This window comes from Hippichthys cyanospilos, chromosome 13, assembly GCF_059441005.1.
Source record: "Hippichthys cyanospilos isolate Australia breed blue-spotted pipefish chromosome 13, RoL_Hcya_1.0, whole genome shotgun sequence".
In the NCBI taxonomy this organism is placed as follows: domain Eukaryota; kingdom Metazoa; phylum Chordata; class Actinopteri; order Syngnathiformes; family Syngnathidae; genus Hippichthys; species Hippichthys cyanospilos.
Window position 1 is genome coordinate 18,400,678 of NC_142381.1, and position 23,138 is coordinate 18,423,815.

Below are 23,138 nucleotides of genomic sequence, written 5' to 3' on the forward strand. Positions count from 1 at the left end.
AAAAGACAGCAACGGACCGATCGCACAGATCTCTGGGTCGAGACACAGAGCGCACAAATCAAAGTGAGATGTTTTGTGAGGAAAAACAGCTTATTAGATAAGTCAAGACGTTGCGCTGCTGCGCAACGAACGAGGAGCAGAGGCGCGGAACGCAAGAAGACAAAATGTAGACGGAATGCGCGCAATAAAGCCACTCACATAATTCTGTGGAAAATTTGAACAGTCTGAAAACTCTGGATCTTGACCGGACAACCACCTTTGGCGGGAGTAGATAGCCCATCGTCCACTTTGATATGAATAACATATTTTGTGCTGCTTGCTCTGACCTATTTTTGCTTTTCAACGCTCTTGCTTTTTAATCTGGATTTTGCATATACATGGAACGGGAAGACTAAAGTCATGAACAGGGACATAGCGGTAAAGGAATCTGGTGGGGAAGGTGTCCAGACCCTCGTAAATCGAGGGGGAGCCGCCGCGTGCCCCGCTGCGGGATTCCAGGCTGCAATGACAAGAGAAGAACCAGTACCAAACTTTCACGAGGAAGGGGTCCAACCCATGGTTAGCCCGGAGCATTTGGCCTCACAGAATGTAGCGGCTGCAGGGGAAAAACTTCTCTTCTCCAGCGTACTTCCCGTCATCAGAGATAGTCATGCGCAGAACCACTCGGAACCTCCACCGACGAACGCGGTCTTAGTCCCATTAGAGCAGGTACATACAGAAGAGCGCTCGTATACTCTAAGATGTGTGAATGATGTTGTCATAGCGTGATGGAATGTTGTGCACAAAAAAGGGTGTGTTTATTATACTCGATTGGATTTTATTTCGCGGTTCTGCGCAAGAAAATCGTCTGGATACAGACACATTTATAAAGCAGGTTTTACTTGAAAATGCATTTGAAACGCTTTTATAACTAGTACACTTGAGGAAATTCATTGGAACAGTTTTTTTCAGTGCAGACTTTGTGTATAGTAATTTAGAAAAACATATTGTCACTGGTTTGTGTTAAGCGTGGAAACAAACAAACCAATGCGGCAGTGAGCCATAATAGGCACATTTAAGAAATAGAATAAGGATTTGCATCAAAATAATTTGATTATAACATGATTCAGAATAGGCTAATTTACGTGAAGAAATGATCATTAATTGCACAGGGGAAATACGAGAAAATATGAATTAGAATGATTGTTCGTTCAACGTGTCAGTAGATTATTATATGTGTTTTTTATGCAAGTTAGTGATAAATAATGGCCAAAACAGTATTTGGTCTTTATTCTATATTTTTAGGAGCTTCCTTGAAGCGTTGACGTCAACGTGGATCAAATTATATACTGTACATTCGTAATAGTGGTTAAAGCCATATGCAGTATTCGTGTATAGTATCACAAATGTCTAATAATAATAACAACGCGATTTTTTTTATTCGGGTGGATGGCGCAACAAACTTGAAGAAAACTGAGTCTCAAAATTCGAGACGATATTCGTTGGTTTCGTTACCCATTCGCATTTAGATACGTTGAGCAACTTGTCCCTAATTAGGATGTTACGCAGGCAAGCCCTTTCTATTGATACTATTCTTTGACAGGCAATGCCTTTGCGTCTTCGCGCGCGAGCACGTGTGTATACGCTTATGTTTGTGTGTGTTGAATGGTTACAGTGCGTTTTACTCCTCTTATGATCTAAATGTATCAATTGAATTTAAGATGCACGATTTAAAATCATGCGCTTTTAATGCACACGTGTGTTTTGCAGATTTAGTGTGAATGTCGGAAGTTCATATTTAACACACATAAGACTCGGGACACAAATTGCATGTGACGAAGATCATTCATTTTAATATTTTGATGTTCACTGGTCACGGATTATTTTGGCGTGGTTATCGATTCATTTATCAACGAATCGAGGTCCCGCTATTTAAAAAAAGTGGTTAAATTGATTCAATTTTATTTTGACAAGTGCTTATACAAACTAACACAATTCGGATCTGAATCGGTTTTTAAGATGCATATTCTACTTAAAAATCTTTTGTTTTTCGTGTAACACCTGACAAAATCACTTTGAGTAAATTCAACGCAACGTTTTTTTCAGTGTTTGGCGTGAATTATTATTGAGTTAATGTTTGAAAAAAATATGCAGCAACATCAAGACTAAAACAACATGCTTTGATGGCTCAAAATGAAATCCATGTTGTTGCACTTTTCCAGCAAAAAAGTATACGCGCTGTTTACAATTTCCATTGATTGTCTTAGAAGTTATGAGTTTCTCAAGAATGTAAAAGATGTCGCAAAGTTATTTATTGATGGGTTGGATTATGTTTTTTTTATTTTATTTTATTCGAAATGTGCTTCGCAGGGTCCCACCGGTCATCGGACTACCTCATTCTCAGTCTTGGACATTCTGGACCCCAACAAGTTTACCAGCAGTCGAAGACTCCAGTTACATCAGAGCAATCACCCGGATGAGCACAAGGTTGGCCCACAAGGTGGAGATATCAGAGCTGGACCCGCCGATGAATGCGAAGCCGTCTTGGAGCCCAATAATGGGACTTTTGGCGCACAGGAATACCACAGCAGTAAGACCCTTTACGGTTATTCATTTACTAATCCAATGTTCATACTTCAAACATTTGACATGTACATAAAAGAATATTTTCAAACATTTCTGACAACAATATAAAGACCAGTTCATAACTACAATCAATCATTATCAGCGTTTAACATTTCATTAACGTATACAAATATTTTTTGAATATAGTAAATCTGGTCTTTCATAACCGACCCAAAATATCGCAATTTATTTTTTTAAAATGCGACATGGTATCGATCTCTTGGAATACCAGCATCAGCAAACACGGAATAAAGTGCTGCATTGAATTTACTTAACTTGATTTCTGCTAATGGTTGCACCAAACAAAAAACATACATATTTTTGAAGTACTGTACTTTTAATAATGACAGGACCCATATGATTTTATTGTGTACAACGATCACAACGAAATTGAGAAACTATACACTTAAAATTTTATATATATATATATATATATATATATATATATATATATATATATATATATATATATATATATATATATATATATATATACACACACACACACACACACACACACACACACACACACACACACACACACGGTCTTTGCGACGCCAAGTAAGCGTAATGAATAATTTATACCGTTTTCCGTATAGGCTTGAAATATTTCCACTATGTACAAGATAAAGGTTTTGTTTGTTTTATTAATATTAAAGACCTATCAATATTCCACATTTTCCTAAAATGTTTTTCATGTTACTCATTTTTTAAAGATCATAATTGAACTTCTAAATGCCTGATTCTTTCTTTAAATTATACCAAGTAATACCAAGGCCTTTGCGCACTGAAGTCATCACCCGAAGTTAAGTAGTCTGAGGAAAAACATTTGTTTTTCCGCACAGATTTGCACGCGTATGTGCGTGTGTGGAGATGTTAAATATCGATTTCATTTAAGCGGAAATGCTAAGTTTCAAACATGTTATCACACATTTGTTACATTCTATTAGACAGACACACACTAACACACATGTGCGTGTGTGTTAATGTGTGTGTGTGTGTGTGTGTGTGTGTGTACTTGGGAGAACAGACCGAAAACTAAAATTGTTATATTAGTTTTTGTTGTTGTTGTTGTTTTTTTTTTTTTTCAAAAAAATAAAAAACATCAATGTGCTGTCAGCATGGCCAGGGTTTATCGCCGTTCCTAATAAACTAAACTATACGTTATACATGGTCCATATGGGTTACCTTGAAGGCACATTTGATTGTTCCAGTGTCAAGTGCAGTAGTTTTTGTAAATCCATAATGCTCTGTTTACTAAACCATACTTGGACAAGGCAAATTTTGAACATCGGTGAAAAACACAACAAAACCACTTCCAAAGTGAATATACTGCCTAGGCCTTCCTATAGTCATCTGTATGGAGAAGAGCGTTCCATTGTGTTGGCTTGTTAGTATAGAGACACTAATAAAAAAAAAAAAAGTATATTTTTATTTATTTGGAGTAAAATAAATAAATGAATACGTACATAAATAACATTGGATAATTGCTCGCTGATAGCAGAATTACTAATATAATGTGTGCTCATTGAGAGACTGCATTGTTTTTCCATGACATGAAAGTGATGTTCTCATGTTTATGAGAATAGTATTTGTATGCCACGGGTTGTAGGTTCCGTTTTGGTTTAGATTTTGTTTTTGTTTGTTTCATTATTTTGTTGTGGTTATGTATTGTTCTGATCGTTTGGACATCGGTTTGCTCCTACATGTGCTCGTTAACTTGGTACTTTGTGTTTTCCAATCCGCTCCCTCGCTCACGTGACTTGGTGTTTCTCGTCTCGTCAGATTGTTTGTATTTTACCTTCGTACCAACTTGGTTGGATCACTCAGTCTTGGACAGGGACTGTCACCTGCCCCTGTCTAGTTGCTGTCATAGTGGACCCTTCTGCATGGTTTCGCCATGCATTTCTGCTTTTGGGTGCTAAAACATGCTAACTCGTGACATAGACTAAAAGACTGTGTTTTTATTTAATATTTGTGATTTTTTATATTTTCTAACAGGCAGAAGGAAGCTACATGAAGCTTTCTTCGATGAATGTTAAGTTCTTCAGAGGGTTTAAAAAGGGGTGTCCAGAGTTTCGCAAGGGGGCGTTTGCACGTTGGCACCCTGCCGCCATTTTCTTTTCGCCCTCCCTCGCATGTACTCATATACATTGAACAGTTAGAAAAAGGCAGCTAGAAAAGTATATGGTTGTTGAAAAAGCTTGACACCATCTTTCGACTCTTTTCAATACAATCTCACTCTGACACATTTACATTAATCTATTGCTTTACTATATTGTTATATTCTCATATTAAAGCACAGTGTTTATTGTTTTAACCGTTCGTAATATTGTAATGGCTTACAATAATCAAGACTGGATTTTTTTTATTTAGCGGGGAAAAAACTGCCTCAATCTTAATGACAAGTTGATTGATATGTGTATGTTAGAATTAATACTGTACAAACTCTGCGAGTCAGCAACAATTTCTGTGTACAGATATTCAAAAAATCAAATATTTGACCTTTTGCATTTATTATACACAATTTATAATGGTATGTTATGATTACAGAATGATTACCTACGTGCAATTTGACTACCAAAAAGATGTCAATTGTGTCAATTGAGTACTGTGGTTTATTATGTTATTTTGTAACATAATAATAATAATAATAATAATAATAATAATAATAATAATAATAATAATAATAATAACGGGCGGGGCTTCCGGGTTTGGCCTCTTGCACAGCGCTTTCCCGTGGGGCTGTGCGGATTTACACGCCGCGATTTCTCTCGGACATGGCCCCAAAAGCCATCAGTTGGACGTGAATCCCGGCTCTGAGTGCTCTCAGCCGACCGCCTCGCCGCCGTCGGCGGGGACCTGTCCGCCAGACGGCGTCAGGGGTCTCCGCCATGTCAGCAGCAAACCCGATCTCGAATCTCCTTGAAACACGGACCCAGGACCATCACGCACGCCCTAACACCAAATTATAGTGGTGCTTCTGGGGTTTTCCTCCCACTTTCCAAAAACTGTCAAGATAGGTAAATTGGACATTCTAAATCAAGACTGTCCAAATTCGGGAGTCGCAACACTGCATGTTTTATTAAAGTTTCCTGTCCTCTAACACACGGGTTCTCAAACTTTTTGGAGTCAGTTTTAGAAAGCACATTTTCCAAGGACCCCCATTGCTTGGGGATATAAAACAAACAATCAACAAAAATAGCAATTCTAGAAAAATATAAGTGACCTTTTTCTTCAGCAACAGATTAAATTTGACAAGTATACTTGTTACTTTTCAGCTATAATAAGGTTTAGAAAATAAAAATTGCAAAATGCAAACCAGGTCAATTTCTCCGATTGGATGAATTGATTCATTAAAGAGTCACGAATGCTTTCACAATTTAACATAAAATAAAATGGCATTAACACACACACACACACACACATATACACACAAATATATATATATATATATATATATATATATATACACAAATATATATATATATATATATATATATATATATATATATATATATATATATATATATATATATATATATATATATATATATATTTTTTTTTTTTTTTTAATAATCCACATTCTTTTGCGGACCCCCTGTGGCCAATTTACGGATCCCTGGGTGTCCGCGACTCCACTTTGAGAACCACTGCTCGAACACATCTGATTCAAGTGATACGATCATCAATAAGATCAGCAGTGCCTCTTACGTCTTTGTGTTACTCCGACCACATTATTTGTCTCGCATCGCCATCCACATATTTCATTCATATGTTTTCAGAAAATTAATGCCATATGGGCCACACCATACACCTATTTCTTTTTTCACCACTTCACAATTTCAAATTTTTGACGCCCGAAAAAAACCCTAATAATTTCTAAAGAGATTCATCAAAACAGTTATTTCGAACCCCTCGGAAATTCAAAATATTCTGCTCATTCAATTTACCTTGAAACTGATAACATGACAAAAATTCACACATTCGACAAATTTTATAGTTTTCAGTTTATTTTTTTACCAATTTACAGCTCAAAAGATTTAAAAAACATCACTGAATCGTGTATGTCATATCTCTGTATTTCTACATTTATACACTTATTTATAGTAGGGGTTCTCAAACTTTTTGGAGTCAGGGACCCCTTTTTGTACAGCAAAATCTTCAAGGACCCCCAATACAAATGTGTGTGAAAAAAAAAAGACAAAAACAAGTACCCTTTTTTGTCACCAACAGATTCAATTTGAGATCAAGTATTTTTGTTACTTTTCAGCCATACTGAAGTTTTCAAAACAAATTTTACAACTTGCATGCTTCCTCATCACAAATTAGGTAAATTTTCCCCAAACGCTTTGCTGCCAAATATTTAGTGACTAAATAGTCAAGCTTAATGATTACATAGGTATTTTTGACAAACTTCAAAATTATATTTTCAAAAATAATTTATTGCTTTATTGGAGGGTCGTGAACACATTCACAATATATTATCAAATAGAATGAAATTAATACAAATATGTTTTTATTAGTAACCCAAATTATTTCATGGAACTCCGTTTCCATCCAATCAGGCCACAGACTCCATTTTGAGAACCACTAATTTTTACAATTTCAGTTTCACCACTCAAAAATGAATGCTTTTCAAGTCTACTATTTTTTGCATTGAAAAAAATTCAAGCATCACTTTTTCACAATTTTCCAACAAGAGTTTACTTGCATTTCCCAAATGTACATTAAATATTTCACATTCAATTCACCTTGGGACTGATTTTCAACATGCTCAACTTACCAAAAAGTCACATTTTTCAAATCAAAGAGCCCACAACACTTAAAAGAAAAGTCTAATTTGGGCATTTTTCTTCAATATTTATTTCATGTATTTAATCCATTTAAACCATTCCAACATTTATTTTGTAAAGTGTTTCATTACGAATGCCGAAAGATCTCAATAATGAACATGCAAGATTTTCACCTTACCCACAAAAAATAAAAAAAATAAAATAAAATTTTCAATTTGTCCCATTGAACCGTTCAACTTCTCATTATCAATGCCCCATTCATTCCCAATGGCACATTCAACAAGCACACAATTTGAAATTTCCAACATTTATTTCATTCCATTCACTTTGAAGATGAATGCCTTACCCCATTAGGCTGGCATTTTACACAAAAGATTCAATCCACCGCAGAAGAGCAGCCATCTTGGACAATTCATTAGGTACAATCCGGATTTTGGGGTGGCCATTTTCTCCTCTCACCGGGCGGCCATCTTGTATAAAACATTAATTACACCCCAGTTTCTTGCACTTTGCTTCATCGTTTCATTGCTTTGTTTCACAATTCTTTGCTTTTCTTCCCCCTTTCTGGTATCTGTGCTTCCCTCTTTTCTTGCGTCCTTATTTCCTTGCTTACTTGTTTGTTTTAAGCTTCCTTGTATCAGCATGTGTAATTCCTGCTACCTTGCATCTCCTTTAAATACTTAGACTTTTTTTGATGGATTCAAGTCATTCCAACGTCAAGATTCTAAGTTTTAGGTGTTTCATACTATTCCATTTCATTACAAACAATTTCCCCATTTCTTTAATTCAGTGTCTTGGTCTTCTCACAAAGTTTTGGAGGGTTTCCAGGAGGGTTCCCTTTTTTGATGGTCATACAGTATTACCCTCTTCACCAAAATGGCGAGTACAAGAAATATTTACCACACCACTTTGCGTTTTAATTTGGTGACATGGTAAACGGGGAGCATGCAGCCTACATTGGGCGCACTTATGGAAAGTACACTACATATGACTGCTTTTTCTCTTCCTCTGCATAATCCAATTCCTGTCAACTTTTTATCCTGTACCATAACAATCTCATGATTAAAGCTAAAGATGACTTCCATCCTGCAGGAATCCTGCATTCCCATGACCCACAGGATTTTCCCCAAAAATGTCAGCTTCAAATAGGGCATGCATGGTATTCTGAGTTTGTTTAGTAGTGTGTGTTAATGACAAGTGTCTGTAAACTAGGACTTGAGTCTAGACTTGACTCCTTGGCACTTGGACTTAATTGTCTCAGAATCAGCCAATGGACAAGCAAAGTATTCTTACTAACTTGACCCAGTCTAACTGTTTTCCAAATGACAAAATGTTATTTTTTGACTATTGCATGTACCGTCATCACATCTTGTCACAATATATCTGTCCTAAATGTTTTAAAGTGTTGGAAAGGGAAGTTTTAGGTGAACCTTAATGACTTAAGCTGATGTTTGCTGGCAGCTCATCTGGAAGGTTCTGTATTGTTTGACATCAATAATTAGGGATGAATTTGACACACTTGTTCTGAAATCAATGTATGTGATCTATGTGAATCATGGTAAGAAGATCATTCGTACGTCGTCATCGTACTTTAATAATTACGGTGTGAGGTGTGTGTGTTTGCGACCGTGCATGTGTGAAGATACCATTTGTATGATAGAAGACACCTTTTATGTTGTCAGTTACTGTTTAACATCTCAAACTGTTTTCTGCTTTTCTACTTTGTGTTTGAACATCTCTACTCATTTAGACAGGGTATATACTTGTCATGTGAATTATTATTTATAAGAATCATTAGGTGCCACACTTCATTGTAAAATACCAGTTAATTGAGTGCAATCCTTTTAAACATAACTTTGTTTTAGGTGAATGAATATATATAGATATACACTTACACATACACACATATATAAAGTGGGCCCGCGGTTAACGAGATTAACCCGTTCCACAGTTGGAATCGTAATGCGAATTTGCAGAACGGCGGGCAATCCAAGCTGATGGTAATTAGCTACTGCTAGTAAAACTCAAGGTAAAAACATCCAAATTGTATATACATTATAAAAATTGGTATCAAAATAGTATAGTGAGAGCTACTTATATATAATATACATCCATACAATTAAATATCATAAATAAAAAAATTATATAGAGAATTTATTTACCTTTGAGCGACGTAAAAGCTTGTTCTGACCATATTCCCTAGAGAGGGTACCCTAGCCTAGGTTAGCTTAGTATTCTTCGTATTTCTTGATCACCTCTAGCTTCCTTTCCATATAAATCATCTTCTGATTTCTCTCTAACATCACTAACAATCTTGGGTCCCGTGGCTAACCAATTAAAGCTTGAATTAAGCAAATTAAGTACTAAAAAACACTATAATTTCGTTTTTGTAAGCACTCAGAGGAGAACAAAGCTTTAATGTTCCGCCATTTTGGAAAGAGTGATTCCAACCAATAACAGAGCATCTTACTGTTTACGGGACGCCGACCAATAGTAGAGCAGCGTCTTAAGGGAGTTGCGACGCGGACCAATAGCAGACCAGCATTGTAGTGACGTAATCAGTGACGCGTGTATAGACATATGAGCGCAGAGTGACTCGCAGAGTCACACATGCACAGTGACCGCCATATTTGAGGTATCGTAAGGCAAAAAAAAAAAAAAATGGCGTAAAGAAGGACCAAAAAAACAGGGTGGTCTTGTTCGCAAGATGAAAAAAAAAAAAAGGCAGGGCCGTCATAAACCTGGGGTGCACTGTGTATATAGGCAGCTCTGTGGTGTGTCAATCAGCCTCACAGTTCAGGGACCTGAGTTAAAATCCACCTTGCTCTGGCCTTCCTGTGAGGAGCTCAGGGTGGGTTTTCTCCGGCTTCTTCTCACACTCCAAAAACATGCAGGGCAGGTGTATTGGACATATGAAATTGTCCTTAGGTCTGATTGGATGCGTGAATAGTTGTTCGTCTTGTGTGGCCCTGCAGTTGGCTGGCAACCAATTCAGGGTGTCCCCCGCCTACTGCCTATTTCCTTCTGTAGGTTGTTATGAAGCTTTCAATTCAAATTATGTGAAAAAAGAGGTGTTGTTTCAGCTGAGGTGTTTACTGTCCTTCCACACATTTGGATGTGTGGGGAGGGGTGGTGTTTGTGTATCTATGTTTTAAAGCAGTCAGACAACCTAATTACATTAGTCTACTGACTGAGTCATCACTTTTGAAAAAGCTTGTAGAGACACAAACAGGTCCTCAAGAGTCTTCATTTTGCATTTGATTTTGAAAGAGAGAGAAAGAAGCTAATAAGGAGGACATTGAGGAGGTTGATGTTTCAGATTGAGAAGATCATATTTTTTAAATAAAATTTCTGAGATCTTCATGGTTAAAGCAATAAAAGGTGTGGAGAGATCGTAACTGCCTACACCTGCAAAAGGAAGACCCAATTCTGGGCATATCATAGTTAATTATTTGAAGCGATGGTAGACATATCAGTGTGCACTGCCTTTGTCATCTGGATGACCTAAACACAAAGTAGGACAGGGGGGAGGCTCCAGAGAGCAGTAACGTCTTTGTGTGAGGTTCGTCTTGTAGCAGGTTAAGATATGTTTGAGAGTCGCTGCAATAGGGTAGAGCGCACATGCTGGGTCCTCACCATACCACTGATGTTCTGTGTTTTTTTTATGATGGGAGCACATCATAGGTTGTTCTCATGATGAAACGGATGCTGCTATCCTCCATTTACCCCAAGGTCCTTTCAGCTGAGTTTTTTTGTTTCAAGGTTTTCCCAACTCCTCCATTGTCTCTGGAGCCTATAGCAGCGGAGAGTGAAACAGCCTAAAACATCATTTTGTTGACATCAAAATTAACTGGAGAGCCAACGAAGCAAAACACGTATCAAAAGACTGCACACAGTAACACCCGTTCTTCCTTTTAACCCTTTACTGAGCACAGTGGCTGCTTTCCTCAGCCGATAGTCTAAACAGGCAAAAACTGCCTTAATTAGTTTTTCTATATTTAAGTCGGAAACAGGCAAGAATTTTCAGGATTTTAGAGTTATTATGGGGTACGTTAGAATTTAAGTAATGGCTGTTATGGACGCTTTTGGACGTTATGCCTGTTTAGACTATCGGCCGAAAAAGGGTTTAATCTGTCCTCGTGGGAAACAACTGCAACAGTTTTGCTCCAGGGTGAATTATGTACTACAAACATTGACTGTCTAACTGTGTGCTCCCAAGCATTTGGGAGCACACAATGCTTAGGTGCCGTTCAGCTACATCTGTCGTTCAGTAATACTTTGTAACTCATAAATAAAACACTGCTGTTTACTTACTTGTTTACTTACCTGAGTAAGTAAACAAGTAAGTAAACAGCAGTGTTAAAGTAAAGTAAGTAAAGGAGAGGTTAAAGCATGGTTCAAAAATATATATTTCAATGACAACGGGTCTTTTAACATTAAAATAGAATACATTTACATTTAGTCAGGTATAGTTTTTTTTCCAAACAATAATTCAGATATAATTTGTATTACATTATAAGGTTTCATGCAACTGAAGTATTTGGGTGTACCTCTACAGCTTATGAATTTGTTATATTCAGGTAATCTTTTTTGGATGGGCATGTACTAAGATGAACCTTCACATGAACATAATTATTCAGACCATAGTTTGACTACATCTAGGACAAGGAGTGTTGAGATTGCCTTTAGTGAGTGTGCAGCAATTTTTATGGAGTGTTCTTTTGACTTAGGGAAGTTTAGGGAGTATGTCATTACATTAAATAGTATTTAGATTACTTTCAACAAATAGTTGCGGAGATTCAGAAGTGGTACGTTCACAGTGTAAAAACGTGTCATTTTTCATGTAGGAGTACAGTGGGCCCCCGGGTTACGAACTTAATCCGTTCAGCGGCTACGCTCGTATCTCGATTTGCTCGTATAGCGGGCAATCCAAACCCATGTTAATTCGTGAATGCGTGCAACGCGCGCCGAAGCCTTAGGTAAAAACGACACACTGTATACATATATCAAAATTGAGTGACATAATCTGCTGTACACTTGCAGTATATAATAAATACAATGGATGAATAGCTTTTACCTTTGAAACGACGAGACTTGAGCTGGGTGTAAGCAGAGGGGGGCAGAGACCAACTCTCAAAGTTAACACGGCGATAGATATGCTATTGGTCTTACAGTGTTACAGTAACTCTTTCAGTCAGGGTGCAAATCACGCAGATACTAAAACATCATCCTCTTATTTCTTTCTTTACCGCTGCTAGTAATTTTAGAAGCTATGTCTAACAGATAAAGTTTGCAAAGTCTTCACAACATTCCGTTTTTCACTAATTTTCTCTCCTTCCTTCCATCCTGTCCCATCAAGCTAGATAAAGGCGTTCGGCCAATAGCATATCAGCATTTCTGTGATTGACGTGTGACGCCGGCCAATAGCATCTCCGTGAGTGAGACCGGGTGACCTTAATCGACCAATAGCATATTCGCATCTCCGTGACTGACTGATAATTATTCGCACTTTTTTTTTTAAACGGTTGGAATGTATTGACAATTAATTTAAAAAAAAACACACATTTAAACCAATGACAATTCTTTGTCCTGCAATCGGCACATTTAATTTCATGTCAGCTGTTTTTCCCTTTAGCTGTACAAACACTACACTTAAATGGTAATATATTTAGACACCGTGAGTGAGACAGTCAGTGTGACGTTATAAGACCAATAGCGTTCACGTTACTACCACAAGTTTCTATTGATGATTGATGATGTCGCTACTGTTGATTTTATTGACGCAATTAAACGAGAACATTTCTACATACTCAATGGCCGGCATGTCGAATTGCTCGTAAGGCGAGAGGTTTGTTCGTAAGCGGAGGACAAAAATCTCACTGATCCACGCTCGTAAGGCGAATTGTTCGTAAATCAGGGTGCTCGTAAGCCGGGGGCCGACTGTACTTTTAAACGTTTTTGAACATTACTTTCTTAAGATGTGGATATTTGGGTAGCTTTTGGTGCATATTTAAAACGATTTAAAAAGATTAAAGGATTGTTTGCGTTTACTTGCTATTGCATAGATTGAAAGGGTGTATGTGTAATTTTTCGCAGGCACCTGTGGGAGCTTTACAGGCAATATGGTAAATGCAGCAAAACACACTCCTCCTACTGCTGTCTGTAGCAATAACAGACATGGCGACCTCCAGAGGAGTGCCACCCCCATGTAATATGATTTAATGATAACTAGACCTACGATATTATGATTAAGAAACCATTTATTAGCAAGTTTTTAAAATGTATAATAATTTATTCATTTTGAATAAAAAACAATCTAAATCTTACAGTATAATTTAAGTGTCTCCGTGAATTTTACAAAGTATTTAGAGAGCTTTCATTACTATTTTACATTTTCTACGAAGCCTTGTGAAATAGGTCAGTGGTGAAAGAATAGAAGAAGAAAGACTCTCATAGTGTGTTATGAGTACCATGGATGGTATGTCAAAAACAAAATACTGCCAGTAGAATAAATACAAGAAAACCTTTTCATCATTTAAGCATCCAATACAGCATATTAGATTGTAGGCTGAATATCATGTATTTGAATATTTTTTAAAATCCTGTACAGTACATGGGTAAAGTACATTTTTAACTTTAAAAAGCAATACTAAGTAGAATTAGTCAGATTTGTTCCCAAACACTTATTCACGTACAATGGATATTTCATTTTCAGGTTTCATGCATTTTAATCATTTATGGAGGTGTTCATTTTTCTTATATTCTCAATAATTTCAGGAATTTTGAGTATTTGGGGTACATCTAATTATTAAGGTCACACTTAAATGAATTTTCTTTATGAATACTTAAATTATTCTCAGGGAATACTGAATGGATTTAAGGGTATCTACGTAACAATTAAAGAATATTCAAGTTCATCAAATACTGCGACAGTCAGGTCAAATTGTACAAGACATTGTATTTTGAACACGTCTAAGAGTACATATATAAATTACCTTTAGACACAAATTTGTTGAATTAAAGATGATATATTTTATGGAGTGTGGCAATATAAAAGTATTACAGTGACTTAAAAAAATATTTATAAAATTAAAAATTTAAAATATTCATCAAGTAGTGTTACTGTAAGGTCAAACTGTCCATCCAGACAATATCTTCTTTTCATCCAGGGTCGGGTTGCAGTTACAGCAACTTTAGCTGGAAAGCCCAGACAGACCCTCTCCACAGGCACTTTGTCCAGCGTTAGAATTTATGTAAACACTAGATCAGGGGTGAGAACTCTGGTTCCTCGAGAGCCATATCTTGCCAATTTTTGATGTTTCCCTTGCCTTTCACTCCTGGTTCAAATAATCAGCTTATCAACAAGCCCGTGGAAGTCTGATAACGATCCTGATCATTTCAATCAGGTGTGTTGAAATTGAGACACATCAAAAACAGGCAGGATATGGCTCTCAAGGAACCGAAGTTCAGGTTCCCTGCACTAGACACTATGGTATTTTAGGAAAATGACGGTCAACATATATATTTTTGAAAAACCTGAAGGAGTGAAGCCGCAAAACTTGGGCTGTGATTTTGTAAACGATCATTGTATATAAATATGAGACACAAAAATATCCTTGCATATTTTTAATACCAGTGTTACCCCTTTGACTTCAGTCAAGGGTCAACTTCGTTCCTTGGTTTTCAACAAGCATTTAATGTTGTCTATATGTCCTTTACATGTTAAACATCCCAAATATGCCATTAGAACTGCGAAAAAGAGTGATTCAAAACAGAATTAGCATACAAAATAGGGATTCATACGAAACAATAAGGGCGGCCTCGTGGAAGAGCGGTGAACATGTCTGCCTCACAGAGTACAGAGTTCAAATCCAGCTCGCTTCAGTCTCCCTGTGTGGAGTTTGCATGTTCTCCCCGAGCCTGCGTGGGTTCTCTCTGGGCACTCCGGCTTCCTCCCACATTCCAAAAACATGCATGGCAGGTGTATTGGACACTAAATTGTCCATAGGTGGGAATGGCTTAAGACTTGTGGCTTCATTGGTTATTCTGGACTTGCTCTCGAATTCTTTTATAACCTTGATGAGCCTGGTGACAAGTCTTGACCAGCTGCAGAATTTCAGAAAGCGCTCCCATCCTCTACATCCTGTTCACCCACAACTGTGTGGCCTTCCACAAGGAAAACGTCATTCTGAACTTCACAGATGACACTGCTGTGATAAGATGCATCACCAGTGGTGATGAAGAAGCTTACGGAATGGAGGTGGTGTGATTACAACAATCTCACCCTCAACACAGACAAGACCTACGGTATGATAGTGGACATGAGGAAGAAGAGGATGACTCATCAGCCACTGCTCATTCAAGGATAGAAAGTGGAGAGGGTGAGCAGCTTTAAATACCTGGGTGTCCACATCAGAGGAGACCTCACCTGGACACTAAACATCACACAGCTTGTGAAAAAGGTCCAGCAACGCCTGTACTTTCTGAGGAGGCTGAGGAGGTTTGGTATGTCACCAAGTGTCCTCACCACATTCTACAGCTGCATTGTTGAGTCCATCCTAACCAGCTGTATCACTGTGTGGTACAACAATTCCACTGCTATGGACTGAAGACGCCTGCAGAAAGTGGTCAAGACAGCATTCCAAATGACCAGAAGTCCACTATCCTCCCTGGAGAGCATCTATCGATGGGCACATGTGCAAGCTGCGACCGGATGGGGTTTCTTGGGGTCCTATGTGTTGTGCGAAAGTGACTTTTATGCATTATGGTATGTTTTTTGAAGTTGCCGATCGTTACAGAGTAGTCGCCCCACAAGTTTTACTACTGAGCCGCTGGGATGGATCTGTTTTTTATTCTCTTACTGCTGACTTTATGGTCTTGCAGCAGCCTCGCAGTAGGGCATGATGGTGTCTCACTTCCTTATCCGAGGATACAATACTGCACGATACTTTCTATTGCAGTGGAACGCACAGACCCGAATCGCTGGTGAAACATCAGACTTTCATCTAACAGGAGTACCAGAAGAGGTTCGACAAGAAGTCAGTGTAAACTTTGATGGCGATCGCCACAGAAGTGGATCAATACGGGGCTAGCGGGGCAAAAGGAGAGGGGTCAGGATGCGCCTGAAGAAGCAGCAGCTGACATGCCTGAAGAAGCAGAAGCTGAAGCGCCTCCTTCTGCCCTCTCTGATCCTGAGGAATGCTCAGTCATTACTGAATAAACTGGACGAGCTTCAAGGAATCTTCACTTCCTAAAAGACTGCAAAGACTGTTGTGTCCTGGCCTTCATGGAGTCCTAGTTGACCAATCAGGACTCGGACAGTAATTTGTCCATCGATGGAATTGGAGCCCCGCTTCGGCAGGACCGGGATGCAGAGATGAGTGGGAAATCCTGGGGAGGGGGTGTGTGCATATGCGTCAACCAGTGCTACTATAGCGCTGTGACAGTGAGTCAAAGCCTCTGTTCCCCCAACGTAGAACTCCTGTCAGCATCACTCCATCTAAAAGGCTCCTCAATGGCAAGACCCCTGGGGTGGATGAGATCCATGCGGGGTTCATAAAAGCATTAGATATAGAGGGGTTGTCCTGGTTAAAACACCTCTACAACATCACATGAATATCAGAAACAGCGCCTCTAGATTGGTAGACTGAGTGTGTGTTCCGACTGTAGAGGGATTATACTCTTCACCCTCCCTGGTGAGGTCTCTTAGAGTGTGCTGGAGAGGAGGGCCCGTCGCGAATCCAAATATAAGATTCAGGAGGAGTAGTATGGTTTTCAGCCCAACCATGGAACAGTTGACCTGCTCTACAGCCTTGGCAGGATCCTTGAGGCTCCATGGGTGTTCACCCGACCAGTCTACATGTGTTTTATGGACTTTTTGTTCAATACTGACCTCAGGGAGCTCTATGAGTGGCGCTTCATTACTGAACAGGATACTGAACACCGATACAGGCTTTGCCAATGATGTGGTGCTTGCTTCTTCAAGTGACTCGCCGCTGAGTCTGAAGCGGATAGGGCGAAGAGCCGAGCCTCCAAATCTGATCCCATTGTCTGCAGTTGGAAAAGGGTGGACTGTCCTATTAGGATCAAGTATGAAACCCTGTGGAGGAGTTTAAGTCCCTCAGGGTATTGTTCACGAGTGGGCGCAGGATGGAACTGAAGATTTATAGGTGGATCAGTGCTGCTGTATTGCAAACACAAAATAGTTCTGTTTTGATGAACGAGCTGAGCCCAAACTTAGCTTAAACATGTCAACTTTTGATCTTCTTCCTGATTTTCTGAAGCGTTTCATTTTCGCGTGTTACTTTCTGGCTCATTGTTACCTAATTGTGTATTACTTGACTTGTCACTGATACTAACAAAATTGCAGAGTTGACGTTGTTTTGGGCCAAAAAATAGCACTTTTAGGGAGGGTTTTTTTTATTTTCTATAACGAAATTCTGCAGACAAAATCTCATGATGATATCTCACATAAACACGAGAAAACCTGACCTGCAAGATCAAAACAAATATGGCGAACTAAGAAATATTTGTAATTGGTCACATTTTGCTGAATAAAAGAGTAAATGAACGATGATTGATATTTTCATGTCAAAATACTACACCTTGATTTAAAAAAAAAACTAGGGGTGGGAATCTTTGATGCTAGCAAAAAATTACATAGGTTTTATATTATAAAATAAGATTAAAAAAACATCTTAAAAAGGTAGAACAAGATATACAGTATTGTCATTTCCAAAGAAATTGCAGAACCAAATTATTATGCAAAAAATTGTTGCCCAAATGAAAAAGTAGCTTCTCATCCATATTAAAAAAAAACCCCCACACACGTCTAATACTGTATCACTTATTTTTCCATTAATAAAGCATGATCTATCGTATCTAGGGCTGGGGGATAGTATCGATATATTGCAATGCGAAGTGATGCAAGACGTATATTGCATTAGGACAATATCAGTAGCAATTTATTCCACAAGTTCCATTACAGCCATCGGGATGGATATTTTTCTCTGAAACCAGAGGAAGATAATGTTTCTCTTTAAATGTGTCTAGTCTTTGGGATTTTTTTTTTTTTTTGAAAACTGTGGCAGTAAAATGATATTGGTCCGTAATTCTTAAATGGATGTTGCTCTCCACATTTATAGATCATGATGACTTTTTCCATTTTCATTTTTGTTGGAGACTCCATTCTGTCTTTGTCATGTCATTACCTTCTAAATGCGTCCAGACAAGACTCCTTTCCTGCTGTCCCTTATTTTCTTCATTCATATCAGCTCCTCTCCCTGTATGTGGTTTAACTGGTGCTCAACTGAAGTAAACGAGTAAGGCTCCCGCCATTCACTCAAGAGTCTCCTCTAAGAGCACAATTTGACAGTGTCGATCGTATGACAAAATCTTTTTTCTCAGTGGGACTTTTCTCAGCTTGATAATTCTAAAATAGTGCCGAAGGGAAAGGGAGAGGAATGCATCTGAATCGTGCTCAATGCATGAGTGCTGACAGTTATGAATTCATTTAAAAATTACAAGTACTACCAAGATGTTTATAGCTCTGAGTCTTCTTGTGACCTCTCTCTCTTTCCACATTTTTTCAGGGAATTGCCAATTCCAATTTTTGTTTCCAGACTAGGTTTTCACACTGGATATGCCAATAGAGCAACAGGAGAATAATGGGTGCAATTAAATGAGTGCAACCCCACAAATCTCCCGGTTTGTACTATCTCCCGGTTTGTACTGGCTAAGCAAGTGAGTTTTGTACAACATTTTTTTATTACAACAACAGTTATTGCCATACAACAGTTCTTGCCACAATAAACAGACTCTTTACTCGGGTGTGGGTTTTTTTCCATACTCTTAACCAGGCATGTATAACTCTGCTCCCATACTAGGATATGAACCTCTGAGAAGTGTTCATTTTACATACACATCTCACTTCTGGATTGTGCTTATAGAGTTGTGGCTGAGATATTGACATGTTGATTAGAAGTGGTTATGCTATTTATTTGCTCTATGGACCAGTTGGATGGGTTTGGTAAAAAGCAGAGGTTCCTTTTTGGTATCTCTTTCAGTGCCAAGCATTATGGAAAAGGCAACCCGCTGATGACATTTTGGGAGCAACACTCCCATTAAATGGTCACTCTTAATTACTACAGTGCTCAATAAGCTTTAAATTAAGAGGCACGTAAGAGGAGCGCTGGCCACAAGTGTCATCACACATAGACTTAAATAAAACAAAAAACGTAGTCACTGGCAGACAATAAGTTTTTTACATGATGATAATTCTTGTCGTTGGCAAGGAAAGCGTTATTTGTCCCTTTGAGTTTTTTTCTGAATGATCTTTCCATAGATGAAGAGAAGGCTTTCAATAAAGTGGAATGGAGCAATTTGTTAGACAGGAGAATGGCCTCTGCAAGGAGTGAATATGCATATTTAGAACTGAGAATCTGATTCTGCACTTTGAAGTGAACCAGAATTATATGGGACTGAAGATTGGCCGATTGTTTTTGTATCCATGTAGGTTACTCATGAACAAATACGACAGTTGCCTTTTTACTTTAAATTTCTGTTTGTAGAAGATGTGTTTGACATCATGCATCCTTGTGATCATGACACCTTTGATCTTCTATTGAAAGATTTTAAAGCTGTCCTTTTTCATCTATAATCGTTTTTTTTTTTATAATATTGTATTTTGTTATATGTCACTGTTTCATTTTGGGCAGTTATAAATTATTGTTTTTTTTCCTTTTCCGTTTTTTCCTAGAAACTCTGTAAAGAGTTTTGTTAAAGCTGCAGCAGTTGTGTCATTAGCGTTATATGAATTAAGATGTATTGCATCCTATCGTACTGCATTGTATTGTCCTGAAACTCTGGACAGATTGGAAACGCACTCATTTGGCAGATCCAATTATTTATTTTATTGGTTAGGGTGCTATATGCATGCCCTTCACCAGTGGTGTTAACTAATAATAATAATAATAACTAATGTCATTATAAATGATGTAGATTGTATCAAGGGAAGTGTCAGGGCTGTGTGCTTAGCCTTCTACTTTTTGTATTACCATTACCGCACAAAGAGCATACAATTTCTCTTATGATCATGATCTTGTGCGATAGGTGTACAGAGCGGAAACAACTATTACTTATACCCTGGAGCTGCTTTTTAGAGTTAGAGAAATTCAAGGTTTGAAATGAAATTTGCAGAGAGTGAAATACTCCCAGTGAACTTTATTCAAATGGTATTAAAAACAAACCGTTTTTAAAAAAATATTTCTGAGCATATCTTTACTCAGAAAAAAAATGTAAAACGCCCATCTCTAATTTTACGGACCAGCAGTAAGACTCTGTGCAACAAGAAATGTCTAGCTAGCCACTCCTTTTATTGTCACTGGTTGGAAAGGAGAATGTTGTGAAAAAGTCGGTAACCCCAAATTTTAGGCCCTGTTCTCATTACTGGCAGTTTAAAAAAAACAAACAAACGAAACATTTAAAAAAAAAAAGCTAAACTCCAAAATTCTTTTTTTTTGTTCTCGGAATGGTATAAGACTATGTCTATGCAACGAACACTCGATAAAATTAAAACTATGGACATCAGGTGAACACTTCCCAATTTCTGTTTTTACTCCTGAGCTGCAAATCTTTGCTGTTAGTCATTTTGAGTGCATTACGATGCCAGGAGCAAGTTTGGTACAGATGGAGAGATGGAAAGGCTAGTCGTTCCTAATACTAGTTACCAGCTGTAATTGGTTTATCAGTTCCTTTGTGTCAGAATGTGGCACACCATAACCATCTCTTTCATAACTTACTTGGAAATAGAAAATACAGTATTTTTCTTTTAAAGACATGAATTTGTCAACAGTTGTATGATAATTATGATTTACCTGTCTAACTGTTTTCAGTGCTTTTATTAAAGGAAAGCATTTTGTTTCAGGCTCCATTAAAGGATTCTCAGACAAGCCTCCCACTAATACTATTGATAATTTATATTTTGATAAATCAAATGAGTCCTTTCTCTGATGTTAAATTTAAATGCCGACTTCTCTTTCTTTACCAGATCTAATCTTAGACGTTTCTTCAAATCAGTCAGTAAGGTGGACTGCCCTGAGGCATTGATGAAATATTCCCTCATTGTAATTTGAGTAGGAGACACTTTTATCAATCTGCAGTTAAAAGTCGTATCATGAAGTCCATCCTGCTGAGTTTAAACTGGTACTTATCCTTGTATTGAACCTACTAATGACCAATTCAAATTAAAATAGGCCACATTAAGACATATATTCTGGCTCCCTATTCTCTCTTTATTTATTTATTTTTTTAAATAATTTTGAATATCCCAAACATACAATTCTCAGGCAACCAATAGACATTGTATGCATTTAAAACTACAATAAATTACCTACTGTATTTGTAATTGAGCAGTGTTATCTCAAAATATAAAATGTCTAATCATTGTCATTTCTTTCAGAAAACTTTAGGTATACAAGTCCAAATGAGGATGACTTCAATTGTACCCCAGATTCAGAGGCACCAGATGGTTCCTATAGCAGTGAGGAGAGCAGTTCAGCTCTGCACTTTAGTGGGGACAGACATGTCGACCAGCAAAGTCTCCAGGACCTGACCAAACAGACAAAGAGCCCGAGAAGAGGCCCTGCAGGCCAGATCACCAATGCGCAGCCCAATGGAGGCCAGGGCCCGCAAGGAAAGCCTAAGAGAAAACGTTCAGGCTCAGACTCAAAGTCGGGGAAACCCCGCAGAGCTCGCACTGCTTTCACCTATGAGCAGTTGGTTGCTCTGGAGAACAAGTTTAAGTCTACAAGGTACCTGTCTGTGTGTGAGCGGCTCAACCTGGCACTGTCACTCTCCCTCACTGAGACACAGGTCAAGATCTGGTTCCAGAACCGCCGGACAAAGTGGAAGAAACAAAACCCAGGTGCAGACACTTCAGCTCCCACTGGTGCAGGAGGTACAGCTGGCACTGGTGGAGGAATAGGTGGTGCTCTAGGGAACCTCAGTCCACTCAGCACATCACCGCCAATCAGTGGGCATCTAGCCATGCACACCGGCTATGCATCAGGCCACCATCACCCTTCTGCAGGCAGCTTAGTCCAGCTACCGTTCCTCACTACCAGCCATGTTCTATCCCCATTCATGTTGGGGACACAAGGCTATGCTGCGCCTGCTTTCTACAGCTCCCACCTGTAGACAAACAGATACAGTATACTGTACAAATGCACACCCTGAGCCAGGAGTTTGACAAGTTTCAACAAATGAATAATTGTGTCTTTTATTCAATGCAGCTTATGTTTCCAATTACTATAATGTCAAAGTTTGATTTTGACGGATCATTTTGACTGACTTGTCTCCCAATCTATATAAAAGTGTACATAGTTCTAAGGCTCGAGCTTCATGTTCTGAATGCTGTCAAACTAAGGGAAGCAAATAGCTGATGTGTCCATAAAATTGTTTGGTAAATGAATGTTAGGAATGACTCAAGGAATGGCCCGATCTATTATAAGTACTGTGTAGCTTCAGCTGTGAGTGTTTTTGTTTGGCCATTCGGCCATGAAGCCGTGAGCTAACTGAAGAACCCCGCTCATATCGTAATAAGTATTTGATAATAAACAGTTACTAACACCCAAAGCTGGGCAATGTGTGTGTCCTTGTACTTCTTACATTGTGGGGATTGGTGTGAGTTTTTAACCAAAAAAGTATACGGTTTTTCCATTTGGATTATTGGATGGATTA

General features: G+C 38.2%; 1 protein-coding gene across 1 annotated transcript; it reads left to right on the top strand.

The window, feature by feature from the left end:
- Positions 1 to 122: 122 nt before the first annotated feature.
- Positions 123 to 22,595, top strand: nkx1-2b (NK1 homeobox 2b). Its single transcript, XM_088431807.1, has 3 exons — positions 123 to 708; positions 2,350 to 2,569; positions 21,859 to 22,595. The coding sequence occupies exons 1-3, from the start codon at positions 400 to 402 to the stop codon at positions 22,593 to 22,595; spliced, it is 1,266 nt and encodes a 421-aa protein (XP_088287933.1). The 5' UTR covers positions 123 to 399.
- The last annotated feature ends 543 nt before the right edge of the window (positions 22,596 to 23,138 follow it).

Excerpts from the sequence above, each read along its gene's own strand:
- nkx1-2b (XM_088431807.1), top strand. The coding sequence starts at position 400 with ATGAACAGGGACATAGCGGTAAAGGAATCTGGTGGGGAAGGTGTCCAG. Across the intron at positions 709-2,349 it reads TCTTAGTCCCATTAGAGCAG|GGTCCCACCGGTCATCGGAC; the intron begins GTACATACAGAA and ends TGTGCTTCGCAG. Across the intron at positions 2,570-21,858 it reads CGCACAGGAATACCACAGCA|AAAACTTTAGGTATACAAGT; the intron begins GTAAGACCCTTT and ends CATTTCTTTCAG.